This window comes from Ranitomeya imitator, chromosome 2 (assembly GCF_032444005.1).
Source record: "Ranitomeya imitator isolate aRanImi1 chromosome 2, aRanImi1.pri, whole genome shotgun sequence".
NCBI lineage: Eukaryota > Metazoa > Chordata > Amphibia > Anura > Dendrobatidae > Ranitomeya > Ranitomeya imitator.
Genome location: NC_091283.1, coordinates 252,682,950 through 252,709,456, shown reverse-complemented (window position 1 = coordinate 252,709,456; position 26,507 = coordinate 252,682,950). Strand labels below are relative to the sequence as shown.

General features: G+C 41.6%; 1 protein-coding gene across 1 annotated transcript; it reads right to left on the bottom strand.

Annotated features, from left to right (window-relative positions):
• LOC138662943 (oocyte zinc finger protein XlCOF8.4-like) lies at positions 1-22,705 on the bottom strand. The gene is made up of 7 exons (XM_069748956.1): positions 22,667-22,705; positions 18,803-18,952; positions 10,484-10,654; positions 10,278-10,401; positions 10,094-10,194; positions 9,805-9,895; positions 1-220 (listed from the first exon to the last, which is right to left on the bottom strand). Exons 3-7 carry the CDS (start codon positions 10,505-10,507, stop codon positions 87-89), a joined length of 474 nt encoding a protein of 157 aa, XP_069605057.1. The 5' UTR covers positions 10,508-10,654; positions 18,803-18,952; positions 22,667-22,705; the 3' UTR covers positions 1-86.
• Between the last annotated feature and the right edge of the window lie 3,802 nt (positions 22,706-26,507).

The window sequence follows — 26,507 nt, the reverse complement described above, 5'->3', positions numbered from 1 at the left end:
TTATGGGTGTGGTTAAAAATGGTTACAGTTATTATAGTTCAGATAACTCATGAATTTGGGAATCTCGGAAACGTCAGTGCCAATGCTCAGAAGCGATCCTGCTCTGGAGAGTATTCTTCAGGAGGGGGTTTATTCTCCACAAGGAGAGCTCCCACCTTCCTAGTCTGGTGATGGATGGTCCTGGTAGAACGTCCTGGTTGTCTACTAAAGGTTTCTTCAGCTGCGGGGGCAAATGTGAAGCATGTAAATAAGCAGGAAATACCAAGCAATATATTAAGTGAGGCCTGAAACAATGGTTATTGGTGACTTTATGACTTGCAGTAGTACATGTGTCACATACATGGTTACCTGCAGTATCTGTGATCTCTCCGGCAGCCTCAGTGAGCCTCTCAGGGATCAGTGACAAGAGACCTAATCCCTCTAATGTATTCAGACATTTTATCAGGTGCACGGCGGTGATCTGAGCGGTTTCCAGTTTTTCGGAATGGAAAGGGTCAGACAGCCCAGAAGGGGCAGAGCTTGGCAACAAAAACTCCTTAGCGGAGAAACCCATTGGATCCTGATGGAGACCGCCCGTCCCACCGGTGTAAATAAGCGCAGATAGAATATTGTGTTATTAATATTGTTCACCGACCTCTTGACTGTGTATAATGACAGCAGCAGATTGTTAAGTTTAAGTTTGTATTTTTATACTGGTGAAAGAGTTTTAATGTTTTGGGTGTGAAATAACTGAACCATGTGATGGGGCATTTTATATAAACCCTGACTGACTGCTATAACACTAGGTTATGACTAAGGGGCATATCTGGCCCTGAAACGTGTAAACCGGTGTCTGGGACCCCTGCTATTTATGCCATTTTTCTACTGTCGGTTGTCCAGGCTTTTAATGAAGATTTTGCAATAAAGCTGATTGGACTGCAACCTCTTGGTATCTCATTGAAAATCTTGTTTTTGGAAATATTGTCCCCGTCAATCCTTTAGAATCTGAAGATGTCAGAAGACTCACAGAGCGACATTTTATTGCCCTCATTCCAGCAACTGAAACAAGAAAGAACCCCAAGAGAAGATGTCGTGCATGTTCCAAGAGAGGAATGAGGCATGATACCCGCTATTATTGCCCACAATGCCCATCATTGCCGGCCTTATGCCTCCATGACTGATTTACAATCTTCCACACAGAACCACGTTTTTAAACTGTTTTGACATTCAAGCATTTGGTTTATTTAGTGATTTGAGTAGAGCTGGCTTAACAATTTCCGGGGGTAGGTGGGGCGATGTCTCCAGAGACACAAGCTGGGAACAATATATTGGGCACTACAATGACAGTTTTGCTCTAAAACTTCCACTACGTGTTTCTGGAAATCATCCGTATAGTGAAAATGGTCACTATATCCACAGATGAATAACCAGAGGGGTGTCATTTCCAAAATGGGGTCACTTTAGGGGGGGATTCTGTTTTTCTGGCACTTAGCAGCTCTCCAAAGTGCCATAACATCAGAATCCCCCCTGAAATGACCCCATTTTGGAAATGACACCCCTCTGGGAATTGGAAATGACACCCCTCTGCGAATTCATCTATGGGTGTAGTGACCACTTACCTATCTACCTACTTTCCAATGTAAAATCTGGGGTTAAAACAACATTTTAGTGGTTAAAATGTAACTATTTTTTATTCACTGCCAATTATATAATTTTCTATGGAGCAGCTGTGGTGTCAGTATGCTCACTGCACCACTAGAAGAATTCATTCAGGGAAGTATTGTGTAAAATGCAGTCACTTTTGGGGGCTTATGCTGTTCGGGCACCTCAGGGGCTCTGACAATGTGACATGTCACCCACAAACAATTCCAGCAAAATCTGCTCTCCAATATGGCGTTCCTTCCCTTTCGAGCTCTGCCATGCGCCCAAACAGTGGTTTACCCCCACATATGGGATGTCAGCATACTCAGGACAAACTGCTCAACAACTTTTGGGGTCCAAATTCTCCTTTTACCCTTTGGAAAAAAATTGAGGGTGAAAAGATCATTTTTTGTAGAAAAAACATGATTTTGTATTTTCACGGCTCTACGTAATTAACTTGTGTGAAGGACTTGGGTTTTCAAAGTGCCCTCCACACATCCAGATAAGTTCCCTAAGGAGTCTAGTTTCCAAAATGGGGTCACTTGTTGGGGTTTCCACTGTTTAGCCATGTCAGGGGCTCTGACCACGTGACATGTCACCCACAAACCAATTCCAGCAAAATCTGCTCTCCAATATGGCGCTCCTTCCCTTCCAAGCTCTGCCATGCGCCCAAACAGCAGTATTCCCTCACATATGGGGTATCGGCGTGCTCAGGAGAAATTGCACAATAAATTGTATGGAGCAATTTCTTTTGTTACCCTTATTAAAATGCAAAATATGGAGCTAAAAAATGTATTTGTGAAAAATGTTATTTCCACGGCTCTACGTTATAAACTTCTGTGAAACACCTGTGGGTTCAAGGTGTTCAATACACATCCAGATAAGTTCCCAAAAGGGTATAGTTTCCAAAATGGTGCCAATTGTGGGGGGTTTCCACTGTTTAGGCACATCAGGGCTCTCCAAACGTGACATGTCAACCGCTTATTATTCCAGCATATGTTACGTACATTCAAAACGTCAAATGGCGCTCCTTCCCTTCCAAACCCCGCTGTTCACCCAAACAGTAGTTTTCCCCCACATATGGGGTATCGGTATGTTCAGGAAAAATTGCACAACAAAATGTACAGACCATTTTCTCCGGTTACCCTTGTGAAAGTAAAAAAAAAAATAGGTCTAAAGGAAAATTTTTGTGAAAGAAAAATGTTTATTTTTTCCTTCCACATTCCATTCATTCCTGTGAAGCACCTGAAGGGTTAATAGGCTTCTTGAATGTGGTTTTGCGCACCTTGAGGGGTGCAGTTTTTAGAATTGTGTCACTTTTTGGGTATTTTCTGTCATATTGACCCCCCAAACTCACTTCAAATGTGATGTGGTCCCTAAAAAAATGGTTTTGTCAATTTTGTTGTAAAAGTGAGAAATCACTGGTCAATTTTAACCCTTATAACTTCCTAACAAAAAAAAAAATGTTTCCCCAAAATTGTGCCGATGTAAATTAGACATGTGGGAAATGTTATTTATTAACCCCTTCGGTGCCAATCCGACCTGTGACGCATATGCTGTGTCACAGAATGATCGCGTCCCTGCAGATCGGGTGAAAGGGTTAACTCCCATTTCACCCGATCTGAAGGGAAAGGGGGAGTGGTAGTACAGCCCAGGGGGGGGTGGCTTCACCCCCCCGTGGCTACGATCGCTCTGATTGGCTGTTGAAAGTGAAACTGCCAATCAGAGCGATTTGTAATATTTCACCTATTAAAACTGGTGAAATATTACAATCCAGCCATGGCCGATGCTGCAACATAATCGGCCATGGCTGGAAACACTGGTCTGACCCCCCACCCCACCGATCGCCCCCCCCCCCAAGTCACTGATCTGTCCGGTACACAGCTCCGCTCCCCTCCGTCCTCCTGTCCGCTCCCCCCCGTCCTCTTATCCCACCCCTGTGCTCCAACCACCCCCCCTGCACTCCGATCCACCCCCTTGCACTCCGATCCACCCCCCGGTGCTCCGATCCACCCCCCCGTGCTCCGATCCACCCCCTGTGCTCCGAATTACCCCCCCATGCTCCGATCTCCCCCCTGTGCCCCCCACCCCATCATACTTACCGAGCCTCCCGTGGCCCGTCCGTCTTCTTTTCTGGGCGCCGCCATCTTCCAAAATGGCGGGCGCATGCGCAGTGCGCCCGCCGAATCTTCGTTTCACCCCCATAGGTAGGGACAATAATAAAATAAAGAATTTTTTTTTTCTTCCACTAAGGTTGGGGTAAGAACTAGGGTTAGGGTTAGGGTTTCGGTATGTGCACACGTATTCTGGTCCTCTGCGGATTTTTCCGCTGCGGATTTGATAAATCCGCAGTGCTAAACCGCTCCGGATTTATGGCGGATTTACCGCGGTTTTTCTGCGCATTTCACTGCAGTTTTACAACTGCGATTTTCTATTGGAGCAGTTGTAAAACCGCTGCGGAATCCGCAGAAAGAAGCGACATGCTGCGGAATGTAAACCGCTGCGTTTCCGTGCAGTTTTTCTGCAGCATGTGTACAGCGATTTTTGTTTCCCATAGGTTTACATTGAACTGTAAACTCATGGGAAACTGCTGCGGATCCGCAGCGTTTTCCGCAGTGTGTGCACATACCTTTAGAATTAGGCTATGTGCACACGGTGCGGATTTGGCTGCGGATTCGCAGCAGTGTTCCATCACGTTTACAGTACCATGTAAACCTATGGAAAACCAAATCCGCTGTGCCCATGGTGCGGAAAATACCGCGCGGGAACGCTGCGTTGTATTTTCTGCAGCATGTCAATTCTTTGTGCGGATTCCGCAGCGTTTTACACCTGTTCCTCAATAGGAATCCGCAGGTGAAATCGGCACAAAAAACACTGGAAATCCGCGGTAAATCCGCAGGTAAAACGCAGTGCCTTTTACCCACGGATTTTTCAAAAATGATGCTGAAAAATCTCACACGAATCCGCAACGTGGGCACATAGCCTTAGGGTTAGGGTTGGAATTAGGGTTATGGCTACAGTTGGGATTAGGGTTAGGGGTGTGTTGGGGTTAGTGTTGGAGGTGAATTGAGGGGTTTCCACTGTTTAGGCACATCAGGGGTCTCCAAACGCAACATGGCGCCACCATTGATTCCAGCCAATCTTGTATTCAAAAAGTCAAATGGTGCTCCCTCACTTCCGAGCCCCGACGTGCGCCCAAACAGTGGTTTACCCCCACATATGGGGTACCAGCATACTCTGGACAAACTGCGCAACAATTACTGGGGTCCAATTTCTCCTGTTACCCTTGTGAAAATAAAAAAAAATGCTTGCTAAAACATCATTTTTGAGGAAAGAAAAATGATTTTTTATTTTCACGGCTCTGCGTTGTAAACGTCTGTGAAGCACTTGGGGGTTCAAAGTGCTCACCACATATCTAGATAAGTTCCTTGGGGGTCTAGTTTCTAAAATGGGGTCACTTAAGGGGGGTTTCTACTGTTTAGCCACATCAGGGGCTCTGCAAACGCAACGTGACGCCCGCAGAGCATTCCATCAAAGTCTGCATTTCAAAACGTCACTACTTCACTTCCGAGCCCCGGCATGTGCCCAAACAGTAGTTTACCCCCACATATGGGGTATCACCGTACTCAGGAGAAACTGGACAACAACTTTTGGGGTCAAATTTCTCCTGTTACCCTTGGGAAAATAAAAAATTGCAGGCTAAAAGATCATTTTTGAGAAAATAATTTTTTTATTTTAATTTTCATGGCTCTGCGTTATAAACTTCTGTGAAGCACTTGGGGGTTCAAAGTCCTCACCACACATCTAGATTAGTTCCTTTGTGGGTCTAGTTTCCAAAATGGGGTCATTTGTGGGGGATCTCCAATGTTTAGGCACACAGGGGCTCTCCAAACGCGACATGGTGTCCGCTAATGATTGGAGCTAATTTTCCATTTAAAAAGCCAAATGGCGTGCCTTCCCTTCCGAGCCCTGCCGTGCGCCCAAACAGTGGTTTACCCCCACATATGGGGTATCAGCATACTCAGGACAAACTGGACAACAACATTTGGGGTCCAATTTCTCCTATTACCCTTGGCAAAATAGGAAATTCCAGGCTAAAAAATCATTTTTGAGGAAAGAAAAATATTTTTTTATTTTCATGGCTCTGCGTTATAAACTTCTGTGAAGCACCTGGGGGTTTAAAGTGCTCAATATGCATCTAGATAAGTTCCTTGGGGGGTCTAGTTTCCAAAATGGGGTCACTTGTGGGGGAGCTCCAATGTTTAGGCACACAGGGGCTCTTCAAACGCGACATGGTGTCCGCTAACGATGGAGATAATTTTTCATTCAAAAAGTCAAATGGCGCTCCTTCCCTTCCGAGCCTTACCATGTGCCCAAACAGTGGTTTATCCCCACATGTGAGGTATCGGTGTACTCAGGAGAAATTGCCCAACAAATTTTAGGATCCATTTTATCCTGTTGCCCATGTGAAAATGAAAAAATTGAGGCTAAAAATTTTTTTTGTGAAAAAAAGTACTTTTTCATTTTTACGGTTCAATTTGTGAAGCATCTGGGGGTTCAAAGTGCTCACTATGCATCTAGATAAGTTCCTTGGGGTGTCTAGTTTCCAAAATGGGGTCACTTGTGGGGGAGCTCCAATATTTAGGCACACGGGGGCTCTCCAAACGTGACATGTTGTCCGCTAAAGAGTGGAGCCAGTTTTTCATTCAAAAAGTCAAATGGCGCTCCTTCCCTTCCAAGCCCTGCCGTGCGCCAAAACAGTGGTTTACCCTGACATATGAGGTATCAGCGTACTCAGGACAAATTGGACAACAACTTTCATGGTTCAGTTTCTCCTTTTACCAATGTGAAATCAAAAAAATTGTTGCTAAAAGATAATTTTTGTGACTAAAAAGTTAAATGTTCATTTTTTCCTTCCATGTTGCTTCTGCTGCTGTGAAGCACCTGAAGGGTTAATAAACTTCTTGAATGTGGTTTTGTGCACCTTGAGGGGTGCAGTTTTTAGAATGGTGTCACTTTTGGGTATTTTCAGCCATATAGACCCCGTAAACTGACTTGAAATTTGAGGTGGTCCCTAAAAAAAATGGTTTTGTAAATTTTGTTGTAAAAATGAGAAATCGCTGGTCAAATTTTAACCCTTATAATTTCCTAGCAAAAAAAATTTTTTTTTCCAAAATTGTGCTGATGTAAAGTATACATGTGGGAAATGTTATTTATTAACTATCTTGTGTCACATAACTCTATGGTTTAACAGAATAAAAATTAAAATTGTGAAAATTGCGAAATGTTCAAAATTTTTGCCAAATTTCCATTTTTATTACAAATAAACGCATAATTTATTGACCTAAATTTACCACTAACATGAAGCCCAATATGTCACGAAAAAAACAATCTCAGAACCGCTAGGATCCGTTGAAGCGTTCCTGAGTTATTACCTCATAAAGGGACACTGGTCAGAATTGCAAAAAACGGCCAGGTCAAAATAGGCTGGGTCATGAAGGGGTTAAAGGCAACCTGTCACCCCCAAAATCGAAGGTGAGCCAAGCCCACCAGCATCAGGGGCTTATCTACAGCATTCTGTAATGCTGTAGATAAGCCCCCGATGTATCCTGAAAGATGAGAAAAAGAGGTTCGATTATAATCACCCAGGGGCGTTCCGGTGCGTTCTGGGTCCGATGGGCGTCACCGGGCTTCTCTAACCTTTCCCGGCGCCTGCGCACTGCAGTACTTTGCTCTGCCCTCAACAGGGCAGACAAAGTACGCCTGCGTCGGAGCCGCAGCGTGAAGGCAAGGAGAGGACGTCATCGTAAGAAGATGGGAGGCGCTGGACCGGATCACGACTCCCATCGGACCGGACCGCAACGGGACCGCTCCTGGGTGAGTATAATCTAACCTCTTTTTCTCATCTTTCAGGATACATCGGGGGCTTATCTACAGCATTACAGAATGCATTACAGAATGCTGGAGATAAGCCCCTGATGCCAGTGGGCTTAGCTCACCCTCGATTTTTGGGGGTGACAGGTTCCCTTTAACTATTTTGTGTGATATGACTCTCTGATTTAAAGGCATAAAAATGAAAATTTTGAAAATTGCAAAATTTTCAAAATTTTCGGTATATACTGTATTTCCATTTTTTTTTTTTTTACAAATAAACGCAAGTTATATCAAAGAAATTTTACCAGTATCATAAAGTACAATATGTCACAAGAAAATAATCTCAGAATCACCAGGATTCATTGAAGTATTTTAGAGTTATGACCTCATAAAGTGACACTGGTCAGAATCCAAAAAATTGGCCAGGTCATTTAGGTAAAATCAGGCTCTGGCGCGAAAGGGTTAATATTTTGCTGCACAACCTTTTGAGGCAATCACTGCAATCAAACGATTCCTGTAACTGTCAATGAGACTTCTGCACCTCTCGACAGGTATTTTGGCCACTCCTCAAGAGCAAACTGCTCCAGTTGTCTCGTGTCTGAAGGTTGCCTTTTCCAGATGGCATGTTTCAGCTCTTTCCAAAGATGCTCAATAGAATTTAGGTCAAGGCTCATAGAAGGCCACTTCAGAATAGTCCAATGTTTCCCTCTTAGCCATTCTTTGGGTGTTTTTAGCTGTGTGTTTTGGGTCATTATCCTGTTGCAAGACCCATGACCTGCGACTGAGACCAAGTTTTCTAACACTGGGCAGCAAATTTCTCTCTAGAATCCCTTGATAGTCTTGAGATGTCATTGTGCCCTGCACAGATTCTAGACACCATGTGCCAGGTGCAGCAAAACAGCCCCAGAACATAACAGAGCCTCCTCCATGTTTCATAGTAGGGACAGTGTTCTTTTCTTGATATGCTTAATTTTTCCATCTGTGAACATAGAGCTGATGTGCCTTGCCAAAAAGTTCCATTTTGGTCTCATCTGTCCTTAGGACATTCTCCCAGAAGCTTTGTGGCTTGTCAACATGTAGTTTAGTTTATTTTACAGGTCGATGAACAAGGCAATCCTTGGGATATGGAAAACAGAGAAGATAGTGCCAAGCATGTTCATGGTGGAGATCTTTTGAGCTGCCAGTTGACCACGAACAGTGCTCCCAATACATTGTGTCTGCAAACTATTCCAGCTAGATCTGCAGTCAAACAGCTAAATGGCTCCTTCCCTTCTGAACACGGCCATGTGCCCAGAGACTAGTGTACAATCGTATGTAGGGTATTGTGAGAAGCTGGAAAATAATTTGTAAGATCCATTTGTTTTCCATTATCCTTTGTGAGTATTTCCAAAGTTATAACCACATAAAGTGACACACATCAGATTGTAAAAATGGGGCCTGATTAAGAACACAAAACTGGCGGCAAGAAGAGGTTAAATCAGAGGATTCTGGACACTACTGTAATCAAAAACTGACTATAGACAATAATATCTACTGAAATGCTCAAACTGAACAGTCTCCATCAGTAATAAATGAGTAGCTAGTGGTGAAACCTCTCTGGGGGAATTAGAGCACGGGGCTCGGTGACTTCACAATCTAAACTATCGGAAGCTCCAATATTTTCTGTCAGATGAGTTTCAAGAAGAAATATTACACATTTAAAGAGAACTGTGTATAATAGTGCAGAGCGGAGATGTCTTAAAGGGAACCTGTCAGCAGGATTGAGCTCAGTGACTACAGACACTGTCAGGTCGGTGCCGTTATACTGATTACACCGATACCTGGTGATGAAATCCGTCTTGTGGTTGTTGTTTAATCTGTATTTGTAGTTTTCAGCTGAGATTCTCGTGTTTTGGGGCGGGGCTTTATGTGGTGCTCTGGGCGGGGCTGTGGGCGGGGCTTTATGTGGTGCTCTGATTACATATGCATCCGTATTGGCTTATGACAGGTCACTGATCCCTCACTACATGGGCCGACAGCCTCTCTGCCTTTGGATCCTAGACCCCGTGGCATAACGCGTTGTCCTGATCGCTGCCATGGAGACCCGATGTCATCCTGACAACATCCGGGTTTCTAAGACCTGAGAGGCTTCCTGTCATGCGCAGTGATGATCAGGAAGTCTCTCAGGTCAGTGTATAGAAGGAGAATGTTGTGGTCTAGAGGTAAAATGGTGATCATAGGAATACGGCCGGACTACACCACCGATAAAGCGGCCACAGCCGGTGATGAGAAGAATCTGTGACCTCTCTGCATTTAGTGGTTACTACTCACCTGGGTAGTCATATGTGGGAATCTCCTCTTTACACCACTCATCCCCCCTCACATATGTCTCTGTAGTATTAATATGGGTCAGATCTTCACCCTGAAACAAATATTGTAAAAGTCACCGACAGATGGAGAAGTCACATCTATGATCAGCTCTAATCCTGCCATCTCCACCGTTCTCATTACACAAGTATAAAACATATAATACTGGTGGATAAAACAAGACTGAGCACAAGACCTTCACCGGCGTCTACACATCATAGGGGAGATCTCCTGACACCTTCTCTCCATCTACCTGATGATCCTGAGGAGCATTGGGATCTTCTTGGTTACAGTCCTGTGGAAGAAGAAGAGGACGGGGACATCTCTCTGGTGTTGTCCTCTTACTGGATAGATCTGGAGGAAACACATACAGGAGGTGAATTCATTCTTTACATACAGATAATTATAGGCCGTGTGTATTTAGTCCTGTCTATTACCTGGAGATGTGAGGGGCTGGGGAACCTCCATTATGACGTTCTTGTAGAGATCTCTGTGTCCTTCTAAATACTCCCACTCCTCCATGGAGAAATAGACAGCGACATCCTGACACCTTATAGGAACCTGACACATACAATGATACCGTCATCCCCCGATCCCTTCATAGTGTTACTGTATAATGTCCCAGCATTCCCAGCAGTGTCACCTCTCCAGTCAGCAGCTCAATCATCTTGTAGATGAGTTCTAGGATCTTCTGGTCATTGATGTCCTCATGGATCAGGGGGTGAGGTGGAGGCCCCGTGATTGGGCTAAGGGGTCTTCCCCATCCCTCAGACACAGGGTCCTGACAGCGATCACTAGAGGTCCTTCTTCACCACTGTGTAATTGTTAAAAATCGTTATTGCACAAAAATATCTAATCAAGACTTAACCAGGTGCGTTATTCTTAAAAGAAAAATGTCATGATATTCTGACAAAAGTATAGTGGTTTATTGAGTTATCCACCATCGCAGCAAAAACATAAAAGGTAGATGAAACAATTACAAACAGAGTGTCCATGTGTAAATATCAGCGCTTGTCTTGTTACTCATCTTTCCCAAGGTCCTGAATGGTAAAAGTCATCTGTCTGTGTGGAGTCTGAAGTCATCATGACATGGAGTAGCTAACAGCTGTTGTTCCTCGTGTCTTGTCTCATGTCCATGGAGAATGATGGTGAAGGCAGGGAGGTGACCGTCCCACGTGACAAAAGCCCCCACACCCTCCTAAGAGACGTTTATATATGTTCAACACAGATCACGTGTCTTCTGTATATGGAATTAACTTATACTCTGAGCTACATACACAGAAATAGCTTTTGATAGTGTCAGCAAGAAACCATGTGCTCAGTACAGAATAAAAATAAGAATAATTAATATTTAACAATTCCCCCTTTTGAGGGTGACAAACATTGATTGGAACCCTCAAATTAAAATATTAATAAAATCTACTTTCTTCTTTGGCAAAATGATGTAATAAATAGTAATATCAATAATATTGTTATATGTTCTCAATAATATAATGATATGTAACTTCATGTTATGGTAAGCCGTGACTAATATTCATATAAAATATATATTATTATACTTCCCTATATCTACTTGAAGCATCTCAGGTCTGATGTCATCTGATGTCATCTGGTCTTCATATTGATCTCTTCTTTGTTCTTTTAAACAATCTTTAATATAAGTCTTTTGAAATAGATGATAGCATGTAGATATGTAGAGACTGTGTGTCATGTGTCAATCAAAGTCCATAAAATCAAATGTTGATAAGGAAACAAAGTCCATAGATGAAATGTAGCTTTAATATCTGTGCAGTGTCACCTTTAGAGACCTGGACTTACATTGGCTCGCCTTGGAAATCATCTGGAATCCTCATATCATCCGCGCTGGTCTTGGGACAGGTGTGACGTCTTTGGTCAGCACAGCAAGGGTTACATTGACTCTTCCTTGCCAAATATAGCACCATAACCAGTCCTTAGTGCACAGGACACATGTCAGGATTGTAACGACCTGACAATTACCTGAGTGTTCACCAGCTTTCATGGAAGTCTTATAGGTGATAGGAAACCACTGGAACATAATAACACAGTTCATCTTTGATACTGTACTCAGTTGTCAGTGATGGATGCTGTAGTTGTGAATGGTGACATGAATTGCATTTGACACAGTCTATTATTACTCAGAAATCATAGCATTGTTACCTTGTGGAACTTCTGGATAACAGCTTTTCTTCTTGCAACTTTTAAGAATCAATTGAATTTAGAAAAATGAAAAGTCTTTATTAACGTATCTCCGGTATCTTGATTGAAGTCTTCATTCCCTATTCTATACCAAATCTGGTAATTTCCCTAACTTATAATATCACAGCGTACCATAGCAATCAATAATATCCATATAATTATTAAATGATATTAAAATGGAGTTTATATTTGGAAAAATAAAATAATAATAATAGTATATTATTAACCATATTCTTCATGTGATTGGACATTTTTATGTCATAGGTGTAATTTCTTTTTGAACCTATAGATGTCAGTGTGTCTTTTATGTAACAAGTGCTGATATTTAGTATTAAAACTTTATTAATTTATGTTCAGTAGACCAATAATATGTAAGTATGTATAGCCATGAACCAAAATAAGTATATATATGAATGAATGAATGAATGAATGAACGAGTGAAAGAATTGTTGTATTTAACTTAGAATAGAAACATTTCTTATATAATGAAACCATATGATCACTATATTTGATAAAGCAATATGCTTGTAGACATTACTTTATTAAATATTGATGTTTTCTTGAGATGAAAAATAAAAATTAAGAATAAAAATTGAAGAAAAAGTGAAAAAAATGAAAAATAAAAATAAGGCCTTCATTTGTTGATGAAAAACGAAAAATAAAAATGAGAATAAAAAATAAAAATAAGAATAAGGCCTTTATATGTTGATGACAAATGCTGAGGTTATGTCTCAGTAACACATTCCCTTAATATTTTCATCATCTAAATGTTGTCATAACCTTGGATCACCAAAATATTGAAATTATGCAACTTTGCATATAATACCCTTCATTAGAGAAAAAAATGATATTTATAATATTTATTGTTATTGTACCCAATAATACCTTATTAATATTTCTTATTTATTCAAATGTGAGAAAAAGAGGTATTGATGAAATGTGATGATGTGATCAGGATCAAAACACATTTCCCCCTTAATATCAAAAAATATTATTTTATGAAAAAATTAATTTGTAAAAACCCAAGTGAAAAATCATTATTTTTATAACTGTCATATCAACTTGTGCCATATATTTGTTTGAAGATGTGTACTCATCTATGTAACCATAAAAAAACACTGAATATCATAAAATTATCATTTGGAAAAATTATTCTAAATGTAGATTTTCTAGATAAACCATATTGATATGTGATTGTACTTATTAAATAATAATCACTAAAGGAATATATGTTGCATAATAATATTTAAATATATCTTAATATTCTAATAATTTAACTGAATGCTATTATTAAATTAAACACAAAGTTTTTTTTTTTCTTCTTCATACCATGAATCATAAGGCCTCTGTCAAACTGTGCATACACATTCCACATTCCACATACCACATACCACGCTCTGGTCACTCTTACATTACACACTCAGCATTAGGTTCACTCCCAGCAGCTGCCCATACACTTCTGTCATCTGTCACTTAGACGGTGACACACATAGACGTTCACAATGTATATTTCACATACAAAAAATACACATATATTAACCCAAAATATTGTATCCTAATTATCAATCAATGCGCATTGTAATCTATTAAATTTAGTATTCTAATATTCCTTTGAATATTCCCCAAATATTATCTAACACTATGTTTTAACCTATAGAAAGGACTCCTCCATAAGAAACTTGAGTTGAATGTTCCAACGCTATTTCGGTACAAGCCTGTAACTAAGACCCTTTGAATGTAAAGCTGAGGAAATTCCTAAACTAAAACAAGGCTATATGATATCCCTTAACTCACAGCTGTCACGTCATGCACCATGCAGGGGTAAAAACATAATGTTACAAAAAAACATGTAGTACACACATTTTTAGGTTATTAGATATATTATTTATTTTTAAGTGTTAAATATATAAAAATCATGCAGTTAATATAACTTCCTGTGTGAATAAGACATAAATTCATGAAACAGGTATTTTTTGTTCAATCCTCGCTTTGAAAGTAAAATTCTAAGAGAAAATGAAAGATAAAGGTTAATTTCATATTTATTTCAAAACAAAATAATTTAGATATCTTATACATATGTATATATTTAATAAATGTATTTAATTGTAATTCTAAATATTTTTTTTTTTTTTTTTTACTGGAGTAAATTTTAATTATTTCACTATACATATAAAAATGCAGTTAATATAATCTCTACTTATACAAATATGCTACAGTATTTACTGTATATTATATTAATATATTTAACTGCAGAATTATATTGAATAAAATAATTACATTAATAAATAATACATTGTATAACTCATCATATAATATAATTACATTTTTAGCCAATTCCTATCCCAAAATTTAGCTCATTGTCGATAATCTGTTGAAATGCTTTAGTTAATAAGGTCATTTTTAACCCTATGGACTCTTTGAAGAGCGGTGATAACAGAGTGTTCAGCTGAGCTCTCCCTGGGATACTCACCTGCTTCCATCTGTCAATTTCCGACAGATCTGAGCCTTCAGATTTTAACCTTTTCAAAGGAATTTCTTTGATAGATTCCTGAATCGTTTCATAGGGTTTGTAACAAATATGTAATTTTCTTCGTACTTCATAGATTTGATTTTGGATCAGATTTGAAGATTTTGATTTTGGCTTTTGATAAGATTGAATTCTGCCTGGTTTCAAAAACTTAGTAAAATGTGTTTTCCTTTCAAGATTCTCATGTTTTCTAGAAAAATCAAGGGATTTTGCGCATTCGTATAATGAATCTTTCTGTGACGCCATAACACGAGATACAGGATTTAAGAATTTAAACTTGTTTACAAAACAATTTATCATGGATTGTTGATTCAAATTCGTACAGACCAATTTATAAATCCTTTCAAAAATGGACATAAAAGTAAACGTACATTCTTCCCGGCCAATCTTCAATTTTAGAAGAATATCAAGATCTGGATAATTTTCTTTCAATCCACAGAAAATCAAAATTCTTAATCTTTCTACATCAGTCATCTTTTCATGGAACTCATCAGTCTGAATTTCTAATGAAAACCTTCTCATAAAATTTCCCGGAATCCAAATTTTAAACAAATTATTTATCTGCATATTAGTCAAATCAAACTTATCAGCAAAACTCTCAAATATCTCTGAATTTCTGCACACATGGATTTTGTCATCATATGCAGGAATGGTTTTGCATAATTTTAGCAGGATTTTCCTAGATTTAAGTTGGAGCTGTTGGGCCTCTGAGTCGTCTATTTTTAATGGCAATGGTACATCTGTCCCTCGTAGATCATCTTTGTCAGTTTCTCCTACGCTTCCTCCATCTTGTTTTTCATCTTGTGACACGTCAATGTCACCTTGGGCGGCCACACACACGTGTGTCACATCTTCCTCACTCTTCCCATTACAGTCAATCTTGGGAACATCATTAGTTTCCTTAGAAATTCTTTCTACGCTGTCTTTTTTGGACTTCTCTGTTACAAACTCGTTAAATACATAAACCATATGTAAAACATTTTTCAGTTGTTCTTTTTCTTTTTTCCTAGACATTAGCTTAGAATCTAATTTCAAATTCGAATTCGCTATTCTGCATTCTGCAAATAAATTAGACCAAAATATTTCTAAGCTAGATCCGTACAAACTTACAAATTCTATCTGACTTGATTTAGCATACGAATTAATCAAATCCATTTGTCTTACCTTGAAATCTCAGCTTGTAGTCCCTTTGCTTTTACAACGCTGGGCTCCGGACTTCAGCACGGCTATTTTTAGCACGTCTGTTCTTCAGCACTACCAGTGCTTGCTGTCAATCCGTCTGACACCTGTTAAAGTCTCCGTAATTCGTAGGTTCTTGTATGAGTTCTTTGTGACTTGAAGTTTTGATGTGGAATTCCTGAATACTTGCACAATCTAGCGGAACTCTTCTGTCTTCCCCCGTGTGCAAGAAGAAGGAAATTCACGCAAAAATAGCACAAAAAATCAAAACTGGCTGGCTAGGCCAATGTTAAAAATCGTTATTGCGCAAAAATATCTAATCAAGACTTAACCAGGTGCGTTATTCTTAAAAGAAAAATGTCATGATATTCTGACAAACGTATAGTGGTTTATTGAGTTATCCACCATCGCAGCAAAAACATAAAAGGTAGATGAAACAATTACAAACAGAGTGTCCATGTGTAAATATCAGCGCTTGTCTTGTTACTCATCTTTCCCAAGGTCCTGAATGGTAAAAGTCATCTGTCTGTGTGGAGTCTGAAGTCATCATGGCATGGAGTAGCTAACAGCTGTTGTTCCTCGTGTCTTGTCTCATGTCCATGGAGAATGATGGTGAAGGCAGGGAGGTGACCGTCCCACGTGACAAAAGCCCCCACACCCTCCTAAGAGACGTTTATATATGTTCAACACAGATCACGTGTCTTCTGTATATGGAATTAACTTATACTCTGAGCTACATACACAGAAATAGCTTTTGATAGTGTCAGCAAGAAACCATGTGCTCGGTACAGAATAAAAATAAGAATAATTAATATTTAACAGTAATCCTGGTAATGGAGATGAAAGAACAAAAGAAAAAGAGAACCACTCCAAACTACTGCACACCACAATGAATATTAAATTGTATAAAAAGGCAAACTTTATTGATGCAAAAGTAAAAACATTAAAAACAAGTGAACACACCACAAATCCCCACAATGATCCGTAAAGATTACAGTGGCCAAAGAGGGGCATGTGCCCTATGAGTGATACAGAGTAAAGTATCACCTAACCTAAGCAACATGCATGTCTAACCACCAAATCAATATGATAAGTATACATTAGGTATAACACATAAAAATAGCCCTGTGTGACTATACCTCCTAAATACCACAAGGTTCCCTAAATGGAAGATATGTATAATGAACGTTCAGGTAAGAACATGGACCCGGTCACAGAGTATAAACCAAAAATGGCAGAAATGATCAACACCTGTATGTCGGCACACAGTCCAATAGCCCTGTAAGGTAAATGCCAGATAACAGTCAAAAAAACAGGGTGCCAAAAGAAAAGGCGAATGCATCAAGTGCCCTACATATGGGGCTACAATGGCCACATACCCACAATATATGTGAAGGTCCTAGGTCCAGCCATGCGGAGCAAACCGAGCAAAACCGCCAGGAGAACAATGTGCAAGGAGGCAGGGATCAGAGTGGGGAGAGACCCCACGCGTATCGCCGTTACAAGGACGGCTTCGTCAGGGGAAGGGTGCCAGACAACCATCAAAATCAGTTTAAATACCTTCTGATAATGGGCGGAAGTGTATGAACGGCAGACGTCTCTGCCCATACTGCACAATGCGCATGCGCCGAAGATCTACAGCGCAGCGCATTGTGCACACAGTAACAAGATGCTAAGGATGAAGGGACATGTGCACCGCATAAGGGGTATATAAAAGGGATGTCCCCCACTCCCAGCCGCTACAGGGGAACCTAATAGAGTCCGAGAAAACAATAAACAGACACAGACAAACATGAAAGGACACAAAAGGAATGTGATACATAAGCAAGCAGGGAAAAATAATAAGAACAACAGACATTAGGATCTGAATAAATAAATAAAGCCGTCCATAAAGTGAGGCAGCTTAAATAAACAAAAAACGCGACCACCATACCCACTGAACCATATATTTATTGATAAGCACCAAACCCAGGAGGTTCATAGGACATGGGAATATATGAAAAGAGAGGTGGTGGTGGAGAATATGCTTACCCAGGCAGAACCATAAAAGGATATAAGTCCAGGGGGCAATTTAACGACTCTGAATACTCAACAGGTGATACCAAGCTGTAACATACAGGTGTTTGCCCTGTAACAACAGGGCTATAGACAATACGTGATGCAAGAGAACAAATGTATAGAGATGATCAATAGAGACAGCGGATAGACGGACATATGGCAGGAGCGCCACTCCAAGGGAAAACACCGAGACCTCCCAACAATATACTAGTTGTGAAGCGCCAGCTACCTTAAAGAGTTATAACAATAGAGCTATATAGGGTTGATGTACCTAGGAGCAGAGAGACCATTGTACGATACTGATAACGCACATAAACCAATTTAACCTCGAATGAGGCAAAAATATGTCCCCTAACTCCTGAGACCCTACATAAAGTAAACATGCGTAGTCCGGCAAATGCCTCCATTTGCAATGTGCGGACGTTGGTACTTAGTCCGTATCTTACAAGTTCCTCATCACAGTTGGCCCTCTCTCCAAGACCACACAATATGGACATACGTGGTCCAGCTGATATATCCATTCGCAATGTGCGGGCATAGAAATTTTGTCCAAATCTTCGGAATTCCTCATAACAATTGGCCCTCTCTCGAAGCTGGCAGAGATAAATATTGAGGCACGTGTATGAAAACCAGATCATGCTTGAGTCCCAGTTTCAGAACTGCTGTAAATTGTCCAAAAGGCATATAGATGACCAAGTACTGCTAGACCAACCTAAAAGGGGACATAAAACATATGGTAACAGGGTTGTTCAGCCTAGAAAGCCCATAAAGAGGAGGTCCTCATTAATACCTCGGGGTGCAGTGGAGTGTAGTAAAAAAATCCAACGGAGTGTAGTAATGGAGAGACACATCCTGGTAATGGAGAGACACATTAATAAATCTCACTACAGACATTTCCAGAGTCCTCACCTCTCCAGTTCTGTCCATCTGTTATTCCCATAGATAAGAATGATGTAATGTGACGTCATCAGAATATCTCACCTCTCCAGTAAGCCGGAAGAGGATCTCTAGGGTGAGGTGTGATATCCTCTCCGCCATCTTGTCTCTGTCCATATCCATCTTTGATGGGTAAATCTGGAAAATGTTCTTTTGTAGAAGATCTTCACTGAGAGGATCCGATATTGTAGAGACCTGAATGAGAAGATGAGCCGATGTAACATCATAAGAATCCTGTGTAATAATACAATTACTGGAGATAATAAGGGAAACATATGAGGAGATTTATTATTTTACAGTATTTAGTTTCCTTCTTTACATCTACTAATAAATCCTATATATTTAGGCCACAGACAACAAGCAGTTTCCTCCTCGGAGTCGGCAGCTGAATACGTTTCTCATAGACTCATCTTCAATAACGCTAATTCTCGTCTCATTTACCGACCCTGGAATCGGCATTAGCAATACTGCAGGAGATATTCATTACACGTGACATGAGAAATAACTACTTCATGATGAGGACGACATCTTCATCTTCTACTACGGCTCTATAAACAGATTTAGCCAGAGTCGGTCACTGACTCCATCACCACCGGCCTCTATATGAAGGTTTCCCGTCTTCCCCGCACTGTAATCTTCTATCACGTTAGATCTCAGCTCTGATTCACACACATAAGTTTGTTTATAGCCTAGGAAGGGGGTAATACCCATGGAGCTTTCCAGGCTAGTAATATCAGCTCACAACTGTATACTTAGCCCTTAGTGGCTATTAAAATGGGGGACTCCTCTAAAAAGTGACGTAGTTTGCCGCTATATTTAATAACCAGCAAAGGTTATGCAGACAGTTGCAGGTTGATATTAATAGCCTAGGAAGGGGCCATGGATACTGTGCCCCCAGGCTAAAAATATCAGCTCTCAGCCGCCCGGAAAAGGCACATCTCCAAGATGCACTAATTCTGGCACTTAGCCGCTCTCTTCCTACTTGCCCTTTAGGTGAAATTATTATGATGGGAAAGAGAGGGTGTCCAATACCGCACCCCACCGAGCCCTGTTAATTCATAGGCATCATAGCAACCGAGTGGGCTACCGTTTTGGATGATGCGCTCCTGCCTATCCAACTATCGTATGGTAAATATCTCATAGATCCTGGGTTCATTAGTATTCGCAACAAAAATGAGGCTAACTCAGTATTTATTCATTAACTGTCGGTGGTCGGAGGCAGTCAGTGAGGTGGATAGTACCATATTGTGCATGTAGGGGCAGTACTGTGGGAACATTAGAAAGTGGGGGGACGGCAGTACTGTGGGGACATTATACTGTGTCTGTGGGAAGCCACTATTGTGAGAACAAAATACTGTGTGAGGTGGGATGATGGTACTGTGGGAACATTATACTGTGTGTGGGGGTATGGAGGTACTGTGGGAACATTATACTGTGTGTGGGGGTACGACGGTACTATGAGAACATTATACTGTGTGTGGGGGGTATGGCGGTACTGTAGGAACACTATACTGTGTGTGGGGGTATGGCGGTACTATGAGAAGATTACACTGTGTGGGGGGGTATGGCAGTACCATGAGAAGATTATACTGTGGTGGGATGGAGGTACTGTAGGAATATTATACTGTGTGTGGGGGTATGGCGGTACTGTAGGAACATTATACTGTGTGTGGGGGTATGGCGGTACTGTGAGAACATTATACTGTGTGTGGGGGTATGGCGGTACTGTAGGAACATTATACTGTGTGGGGGTATGGCAGTACTATGAGAACATTATACTGTGTGGTGGTATGGCGGTACTATGAGAACATTATACTATGTGTGGTGGGTATGGCGGTACTATGAGAACATTATACTGTGTGTGGGGGTATGGAGGTACTGTAGGAACATTATACTGTGTGTGGGGGTATGGCGGTACTGTAGGAACATTATACTGTGTGTGGGGGTATGGCGGTACTGTAGGAATACTATACTGTGTGTGGCGGTATGGCAGTACTATGAGAAGATTATACTGTGTGTGGGGATATGGCGGTACTATGAGAACATTATACTGTGTGTGGGGGTATGGCGGTACTATGAGAACATTATACTGTGTGTGGGGGTATGGCGGTACTATGAGAACATTATACTGTGTGTGGGGTATAGCGGTACTGTAGGAACATTATACTGTGTGGGGGGGTATGGCGGTACTATGAGAACATTATACTGTGTGGGGGTTTGGCGGTACTATGAGAACATTACACTGTGTGTGGGGGTATGGCGGTACTATGAGAACATTATACTGTGTGTGGGGGTATGGCAGTACTATGAGAACATTATACTGTGCGTGGGGTATGGCTGTACTGTAGGAACATTATACTGTGTGGGGGGTATGGTGGTACTGTAGGAACATTATACAGTGTGTGGGGGTTTGGCGGTACTATGAGAACATTACACTGTGTGGGGGTATGGCGGTACTATGAGAACATTATACTGTGTGTGGGGGTATGGCGGTACTATGAGAACATTATACTGTGTGTGGGGGTATGGCGGTACTATGAGAACATTATACTGTGTGTGGGGTATAGCGGTACTGTAGGAACATAATACTGTGTGGGGGGGTATGGCGGTACTATGAGAACATTATACTGTGTGGGGGTTTGGCGGTACTATGAGAACATTACACTGTGTGTGGGGGTATGGCGGTACTATGAGAACATTATACTGTGTGTGGGGGTATGGCAGTACTATGAGAACATTATACTGTGTGTGGGGTATGGCGGTACTGTAGGAACATTATACTGTGTGGGGGGTATGGTGGTACTGTAGGAACATTATACAGTGTGTGGGGGTTTGGCGGTACTATGAGAACATTACACTGTGTGGGGGTATGGCGGTACTATGAGAACATTATACTGTGTGGGGGGTATAACGGTACTATGAGAACATTATACTGTGTGTGGGGGTATGGCGGTACTATGAGAACATTATACTGTGTGTGGGGGTATGGCGGTACTATGAGAACATGAGAACATTATACTGTGTGTGGGGGTATGGCGGTACTATGAGAACATTATAGTGTGTGTGGGGTATGGCGGTACTATGAGAACATTATACAGTGTGTGGGGGTATGGCGGTACTATGAGAACATTATAGTGTGTGTGGGGTATGGCGGTACTATGAGAACATTATAGTGTGTGGGGGTATGGCGGTACTATGAGAACATTACACTGTGTGTGGTGGTATGGCGATAGTATGAGAACATTATACTGTGTGTGGGGGATGGCGGTACTATGAGAACATTATACTGTGTGGGGGTATGGCGGTATTGTGAAAATACCTTTTTTACGAGAGATGCCAGTACTGTGGAAACATTATACTGTGTGAGCGCCATCATATATATTACATAAGGGGTGTAAAAAGGAGAGTCATAAAAAAGACTCCTCAGGGCTGTGCTGCATTTGTACAGACTGCTATCTGCCGTCCAGACGGGACCATGTGACATCAATGGGAAGAGGGAGGGTTTCCAGAGGGAAGAGTCTAGAGGGTGCACCTGGTCAGGAGACCTTGATGACGCAGTTACTGATATTATAAAGGCCGGAGCCCCAAAGGCAGAACAGATTTGGCTCCAAGCAAAGGAAAGGGGTGCGGGGAAGAATCTGAGGTACCAGCTCATGGTAAAGTGCCCGAGGCAGCTGGGTGTGGGGCAGAACCTGCTTACAGGGCATAATGGGGGCATTACACTGTGTGGGGCCAAGAAAGGGGCCCTGTACTAGGAGGACAATCCGCTCCCTCACTTCCTGTCCTCCATAGTTGGCTCGTATGTATCTATTACAGGAAACAGAACAACAACGTTATGATTCTTATAAAGAGTCTCAGTGCAGAAGGGGTTAATGTCCCCGCGCTCAGTAATGGGGAATCTCCACATACCTCCACCTGCAGAGCCGCACTCCACATATATGGCTGCTCCGTGTGCACAGGACCTGTGATGAGGTCACAGGGGGGAGGAGTCAGGGGTCACGTGATCCGCAGTGAAGACGCTACATGGAGACTTCTCCTCAGTCAGTGACATTTCCGCCATTATTCGCCCTCACTACTGGCACAATTACCTCGCGCCGCCTTTTCTACACAATGTTATGTGTGGAATGTAACGTGTGATTTCTCTGTAGACAAATAGACCCCACACATGAGGGGATTATTACCGGTTACCGGACATCTAGTATATGGCGGCATATGATTGTGCTATCGCCTCCACACCGGGAGCTAAAATGCCGAAATCTCGCTTATTTACCCCCTTCCAGTGTCCGGCTAAGGGTCATATACGGCCATGCCCCTCTCCAGTCGCTGTGGGGTTTTCGTAATAGGATGGAGGGCGGCGTCCATGCTTGGACTTCAGAGAGATTAATAAAATCACAGCTCACCTTCCCTGTCCTTTACCCCTTACACGTGGCCTGTTTAGCCAATTACCTGGAGATAAATGGTTTTACAGACTTAGGCCGGCGTCACACTCAGCGTAAGACAATACGGTCCGTATATTACGGCCGTAATACGCTGAAAAGTCCCCAAAATAGAGGTCCGTAGCTCCTCCGTAGGCAGGGTGTGTCAGCGTTTTTTGCGCATGGCATTCGCCGTATGTAATCCGTATGGCATCCGTACTGCCTGTTATTCTCGCAGGCTTGCAAAACCGACATACGGCTATACAAGGGATCCATGTGTAAAAAAAAACAAAACATATATACTGTCTATATATATATCAGTAGACACATATATGTATATACATTATTACTTCATACAGTGCTAGATAGCTTTAAAGCCGGTAATTCAATTGCCGGCTTTTGCTATCTCCTTCCTAAACCCGACATGATATGAGACATGGTTACATACAGTAAACCATCTCATATCACCATTTTTTTGCATATTCCACACTACTAATGTTAGTAGTGTGTATATGCAAAATTTGGCCGTTCTAGCTATTAAAATAAAGGGTTAAATTGCGGAAAAAATTGGCGTGGGCTCCCGCGCAATTTTCTCCGCCAGAGTAGTAAAGCCAGTGACTGAGGGCAGATATTAATAGCCTGGAGAGGGTCCATGGTTATTGCCCCCCCCCCCGGCTAAAAACATCTGCCCCCAGCCACCCCAGAAAAGGCACATCTGGAAGATCCGCCTACTCTGGCACTTGGCCACTCTCTTCCCATTCCCGTGTAGCTGTGGGATATGGGGTAATGAAGGGTTAATGCCACCTTGCTATTGTAAGGTGACATTAAGCCAAATTAATAATGGAGAGTTGTCAATTATGACACCTATCCATTATTAATCCAATACTAGTAAAGGGTTAAAAAAAACACACACACATTATTAAAAATTATTTTATTGAAATAAAAACAAAGGTTTGTGTAATAATTTATTCTATGCTCAATCCTTCTGAAGACCCTCGCTCTGTAACAAAGTAAAAATAATAAACCAACAATATACATACCTTCCGAAGATCTGTAAGGTCCCACGATGTAAATCCATCTGAAGGGGTTAAAACATTTTGCAGCCAGGAGCTCTGTTAATGCAGCGGTGCTCCTGGCTGCAAAACCCCGGGGAATGAAGGTAAAGTAGGTCAATGACCTATATTTACCTTCATTTGCGGTGAGGCGCCCTCTGCTGGTTGTCCTCATATGAACTTGAGCCTGGGAGCTTTCTAGGAAAGTTCCCACGCTCCAGGAACAGCCAGCAGAGGGCGCCTCACCGCAAATGAAGGTAAATATAGGTCATTGACCTACTTTACCTTCATTCTCCGGGGTTTTGCAGACAGGAGCACCGCTGCATTAACAGAGCTCCTGGCTGCAAAATGTTTTAACTCCTTCAGATGGATTTACATCGTGGGACCTTACAGATCTTCGGAAGGTATGTATATTGTTTGTTTATTTTTTTTTTTTTGTTACAGAGCGAGGGTCTTCAGAAGGATTGAGCGTAGAATAAATTATTACAACAACCTTTGTTTTTATTTCATTAAAATACTTTTAAATAATGTGGGTTTTTTTTAACCCTTTACTACTATTGGATTAATAATGGATAGGTGTCATAATTGACGCCTCTCCATTATTAATTTGGCTTAATGTCACCTTACAATAGCAAGGTGGCATTAACCCTTCATTACCCCATATCCCACTGCTACACGGGAATGGGAAGAGAGTGGCCAAGAGCCAGAATAGGAGCATCTTCCAGATGTGCCTTTTCTGGAGTGGCTGGGGGCAGATGTTTTTAGCCGGGGGGGGGGGGGGGGCAATAACCGTGGACCCTCTCCAGGCTATTAATATCTGCCCTCAGTCACTGGCTTTACTACTCTGGCGGAGAAAATTGCGCGGGAGCCCACGCCAATTTTTTCCGCCATTTAACCCTTTATTTTAATAGCTAGAACGGCCAAATTTTGCATATACACACTACTAACATTAGTAGTGTGGAATATGCAAAAAAAATGGTGATATGAGATGGTTTACTGTATGTAACCATGTCTCATATCATGTCGGGTTTAGGAAGGAGATAGCAAAAGCCGGTAATTGAATTACCGGCTTTAAAGCTATCTAGCGCTGTATGAAATAATAATATATATACATATATGTGTCTCACTGACATAGAATAGGTATATATATATATATATATATATATATATATATATATATATACCTATTGTATGTGTACACATTTATTCTACCTATTCTATTGTAAGCTGTCAGTGTGATTTTACTGTACACCGCACTGAATTGCCGGCTTTTCTCTCTAACAGCGCTGCGTATTTCTCGCAAGTCACACTGCTGGTCCGTGTGTAATCCGTATTTTTGGGGCTTCCATAGACTTTCATTGGCGTTTTTTTTGCGCAATACGGTGACAAACGCAGCATGCTGCGATTTTCTACGGCCGTAGAAAGCCGTATAATACTGATCAGTAAAATACGGCAGATAGGAGCAGGGGCATAGAGAATAATTGGGACGTTTGTTAGGCGTGTTTTACGGACGTATTTTATGCGCTCAAACGTCCATAAAACTTGCTAGTGTGACGCCGCCCTAAGGCTGCCGTCACACTAGCAGTATTGGGTCAGTATTTGACATCAGTATTTGTAGCCAAAACCAGGAGTTGAACAAATAGAGGAAAAGTATAATAGAAACATATGCACCACTTCTGCATTTATCACCCACTCCTGGTTTTGGCTGAGAAATACTGATGTAAAATACTGACCAAATACTGCTAGTGTGACGGCAGCCTTAACGTGAGAGGGGCATATAACCTTATACGTATCGCCATGGTGACGGATGAGAACGAGAGGACTCAAGTTCTTCGTTGGGGTCATGCCTCTAAACTGGCAGGCCATGTGGGATATAAGAAGACACTTGCACTGATTTCACGCCATTTTTTCTTCCAGATGTCCAAGGTTTTGTGGCTGCATGTCCTTCGTGTGCAAGGAACAGGGTTCCTAGATGTCTGCCATCCGGTCTCCTGCATCCACTTCAAGTTCCTTCGGCTCCATGGCAACATATTGCAATGGATTTCATTACCGATTTACCCCATTCTTCTGGTCATACAGTCATATTTGTGGTCGTAGATCGATTCTCCAAGATGGCTCATTTCGTTCCTTTGCCAGGCTTACCTTCTGCTCCAGAATTGGCAAGAATCTTCATTACTCATATCTTACGGATTCACGGTTTCCCGCTACACATTGTCTCTGATAGAGGAGTCCAGTTCACCTCTCGATTCTGGCGGGCTCTTTGCAAACTAATGAATGTTACTC

Excerpts from the sequence above, each read along its gene's own strand:
- LOC138662943 (XM_069748956.1), bottom strand. The coding sequence starts at position 10,507 with ATGATTGAGCTGCTGACTGGAGAG. Across the intron at positions 10,402-10,483 it reads TTGAGCTGCTGACTGGAGAG|GTTCCTATAAGGTGTCAGGA; the intron begins GTGACACTGCTG and ends TGTATGTGTCAG. Across the intron at positions 10,195-10,277 it reads CCAGCCCCTCACATCTCCAG|ATCTATCCAGTAAGAGGACA; the intron begins GTAATAGACAGG and ends TGTTTCCTCCAG.